Source organism: Rhagoletis pomonella, unplaced genomic scaffold, assembly GCF_013731165.1.
Source record: "Rhagoletis pomonella isolate Grant_MI unplaced genomic scaffold, Rhpom_1.0 Rhpom_scaffold_00006, whole genome shotgun sequence".
Taxonomy (NCBI): domain Eukaryota; kingdom Metazoa; phylum Arthropoda; class Insecta; order Diptera; family Tephritidae; genus Rhagoletis; species Rhagoletis pomonella.
In genome coordinates this window covers 58684178-58688114 of record NW_023458560.1, presented here as the reverse complement: position 1 = coordinate 58688114, position 3937 = coordinate 58684178, and the positions used below count along the sequence as shown (strand labels likewise).

General features: G+C 36.3%; 1 protein-coding gene across 2 annotated transcripts; it reads right to left on the bottom strand.

Annotated features, from left to right (window-relative positions):
* Positions 1-366: 366 nt before the first annotated feature.
* LOC118741720 lies at positions 367-2293 on the bottom strand. Of its 2 annotated transcripts, XM_036473689.1 has the most exons (4): positions 1815-2293; positions 1110-1621; positions 648-1040; positions 367-588 (listed from the first exon to the last, which is right to left on the bottom strand). In XM_036473689.1, the coding sequence occupies exons 1-4, from the start codon at positions 2043-2045 to the stop codon at positions 432-434; spliced, it is 1293 nt and encodes a 430-aa protein (XP_036329582.1). In that variant the 5' UTR covers positions 2046-2293; the 3' UTR covers positions 367-431. The 2 variants fall into 2 exon arrangements, with proteins under 2 accessions (XP_036329582.1, XP_036329581.1); XM_036473688.1 differs by having other exon boundaries at positions 648-1621.
* Positions 2294-3937: the final 1644 nt, after the last annotated feature.

Below are 3937 nucleotides of genomic sequence, written 5' to 3'. Positions count from 1 at the left end.
GAAAAAGCTAAATTCCACAAAACAAAAGCCGAAGAATAAATAGGTTCATATTAATTTAATTTTAAGCAAATCATTGGAAACATTACTTGAAATTAAAATTTGAAATCGAATAATACAGAATACAAGTTATGTTTAAGCAAAAAATAAAATTCAATTCTCATATAAAAATTTAAGTGTACCATTATTTTCTTCATGATCCAATGATCGGATGTAAACCAAATAAGTATGGAACCACATATGAGTTACCGCCTTTTCTTTAAAAAAGTAATTATAGAAATCGGTCAACGTGGTCCAAAGTTATGCGGTGACATATGTACATAACAAAAATATATTTCGAAGTCGGTTAAAAAGTTAATATAACTTATGTATGAAAATTTCAGTCGAACGTTATTTTTTAACTAAACTTTCAGTTTTCACAAAAGTTAGGCAGGTTACAACTCATTTATAATTTTATATAAATTATCATCGGACTGATTATTATAATCGATACTCTGGTTTTCGTATGCCTTATTTGTTCCAATCATCTTTAAATAACTTCTTGGAATTTCATAGTCTGTGCAGCACTTATTATGCCTTTTAAGACCGTATCTGGAAATTTATGTTATTTAATATAAAACTTCTACACGAGTTGTTTATAAAAATTGTACCTTATACTTAATATAGCATTTATAGTAATTAAGTGTATACTGTTGCGTAGCTTTGTTTTCACCAAGTTTAGCTGACTGAATAATCGTTCCACGTCTGCATTAGACCAAGGTAGTGAAAGTAAATGAAGTGCAAATTCCGCCAAATCGGAAAACAATTTGTTACCACCTGCATCCGTATAAGTTTGAACTTCTGCCCAAAATTGCATTGTATTGCTTATATTATTCCATTTTACAAAATTAATTCTATTATACTGAATTATAATTTTTTCTATCATATCATCACTGTAATTAAAATGTTTTAAAACATCTTCTATCTCCTCATGCGATGCACGTAAAACATTGCCCACTGAAAACATATTAACTTTTTTAATCGTATCGAAATTATCTGGTAACCTGCAATAATAACATTTTTCAAATAATTTTATATTAATACGTATGTATATGTGCATGTTACTATTATACCTTTGTTTTAGTTGGTTGATAAGCACTACTACAAAATTTGTACATATTGTTCTTATATATTTTTCTGATTCCTCGGTTAGCCCAGAGGAGGATTTCATCTCTAATATTTTCTTTTCGAAGTTATATCCCAAATAGCAACTTTTATTGATATATAGCTCAAAATCAATCGAGATTACATCTACATCATTATCTGGGCTAATGATTTTACTTTTTAAAGAATTAATTACAACTGCAAAGTCTTTAAGTAATTTCGTCGGGTCAGTATTGTTACTTTGAAAGCTATTATTAAGAGCAAGTAACTCGGCAAGTATTGGCCTCAAAAACAGAAGGTAGAGATAATTTCGTTCATCTTTATACATTTCGTACAGAATTTCTGCTTTATGACATTTTTCAGAATTGCTAGTAATACCAAAATGTGTCTTCATCTCCAGCCACTGCTGTAGTATTCGCGATACGGTCCCTTCAATTGAAAGCCATCGTGTGTCGCTAACTCTTGGAATTTTTAACGGCGCCTTGAAAAAAAAGATAATCAGGCAGGTTCTGCAATTCATTTCCGAGTGAATTTCAATCAAATTAGCGTTGAAGTCAAATTGACAGGGTTTGAAATTCACTCGGAACTGAATTGCAGAACCTGCCTGTATATAATATAATTGCATTGTATTTTTCCTAATACTTGTATATGAACATATGTTAGCTTATATTTACATTTTCATCGTTGATTAGCTGGAAAATCTGTTTGTATTGTAATCTGCGACTGGAACTTTTACTGAACCAGTTGTAAGTCTCATAAATAAGAAATTCAACGCCGTGAGGAAGGCACTCTTTAGAAGCATGATTAATTGCCAACTGGATAGAATGGCAGACACATTTGACCAAAGTTAGAGATGGAATTTCTCGCTTTAATTCCGTGTAGACACTTTTGTTGCGACCAACCATGACGTTGGCGTTGTCTGTACCAATTCCGATAAGTTTATTAATATTTAGTTTAAGCTTTTTTAATTCTTTTCAGACAGTCCACTATACCACCAGAATCTGCATTTTCCAGTTCTGCTAGTGATAGAAACGTTGATATAATTCGGTTATGCGTTTTACTGAAGTAGATGATGACAATGCCTAAACATACATAGAAGAAAATTTAGATTAGAATTTTCAACTAGCACAATAATGTTTTACCGACTTACCGAGAAGTTTTGTTACACTAATGTCAGTGGATTCGTCCAGTAACAAACTAAACTTGGAATCGCCGATGTCCGTCCTTAATTCTTCAAAAAAGTGCGGAGCCAACACATTTTTTATAATATTTGTACACTTCGTTCTATGCAGCCGTATCTCAATCGCATCACTAAATTTTTTTTTGCACATTTCACTTAAATGGTCCACAGGCGCAATGGAGCTATGCTGAGCTACATATAACGCCAAACTAGCTTCCTGCTCCGCTGCTTTTAACGATGCAGGTTTGAATGGTAGCTTAGTTTGATTTACAATGTTCCCACTCATGGTTTCATGTTTTTTTGTCTTGGCGTGAGCCAGCAAGTCGCTTAATTTTGATATTAAGGAGGTTTTGCAGTAAACACAGTATGCACGTCCTTCGTCGTCCTTGTCTTGCCGAATCCATGGCTTTAAAGTTGGATGCTTAGACCACTCAGGTCGAAATTTCTGCTTGTAATTTGATTTTATCATTTTACTTAAATATCACGTTATGATTTATGTACATATTTTGCAACGCCTATGCTGTTTGCGAAATTCAAATTCCCTGCAACTGGTATACTTCTTCATGTCAAAAGCTCCATTCACAATATCCAACAAAGAGAGTAGCCAAATTGTAGTGTTATTAGAGAACGTAGAATTATCTGACTGAAGCCCACCGTCAATGAACTGATTGGGCCTTATCAGTGTGGCTTTAGACCTGGCAAATCCACCATAGACCAGGTATTCACAATACGCCAAATCTTGGAAAAGACCCGCGAGAAAAGGATCGACACTCACCACCTATTTGTCGACTTTAAAGCCGCTTTTGACAGCACTAAAAGGAGTTGCCTATACGCCGCTATGTCTGAATTTGGCATCCCCTCAAAACTCATACGGCTGTGTAAAATGACGTTGAGCAATACCACCAGCTCCGTCAGAATTGGAAAAGACCTCTCCGAGCCGTTCGCCACAAAACGGGGTTTCAGACAGGGCGACTCCCTTTCATGTGACTTCTTTAATCTGATGTTGGAGAAGATAATAAGAGCTGCAGAACTGAACCGCTCAGGAACAATTTACTACAAGAGCGTGCAATTGCTGGCTTATGCCGATGACATCGACATCATCGGTAACAAAAACCGCGAAGTCTGTTCTGCCTTTTCCAAGTTGGATAGGGAAGCAAAGCGCATGGGTCTGGTGGTAAACGAGGACAAGACGAAGTATCTCCTGTCATCAAACAAACAGTCAGCACATTCGCGCCTTGGCACCCACGTCACTGTTGACAGTTACAATTTCGAGAAAGTAGAGAATTTCGTTTACTTGGGAACCAGCATTAACACCGATAATAATGTCAGCATTGAAATCCAACGTAGAATCACTCTTGCCAACAAGTGCTACTTTGGACTGAGTAGGCAATTCAGGAGTAAAGTCCTCTCTCGACGTACGAAAACCACGCTCTATAAGTCACTCATCATGCCCGTGCTGGTATATGGCGCAGAAGCATGGACAATGACAACATCCGATGAGGCGGCTCTTGGGGTGTTTGAGAGAAAGATTTTGCGGAAGATTTACGGTCCTTTACGCGTTGGCGACGGCGAGTACCGCAGACGATGGAACGATGAGCTGTATGAGCTTTACAACGA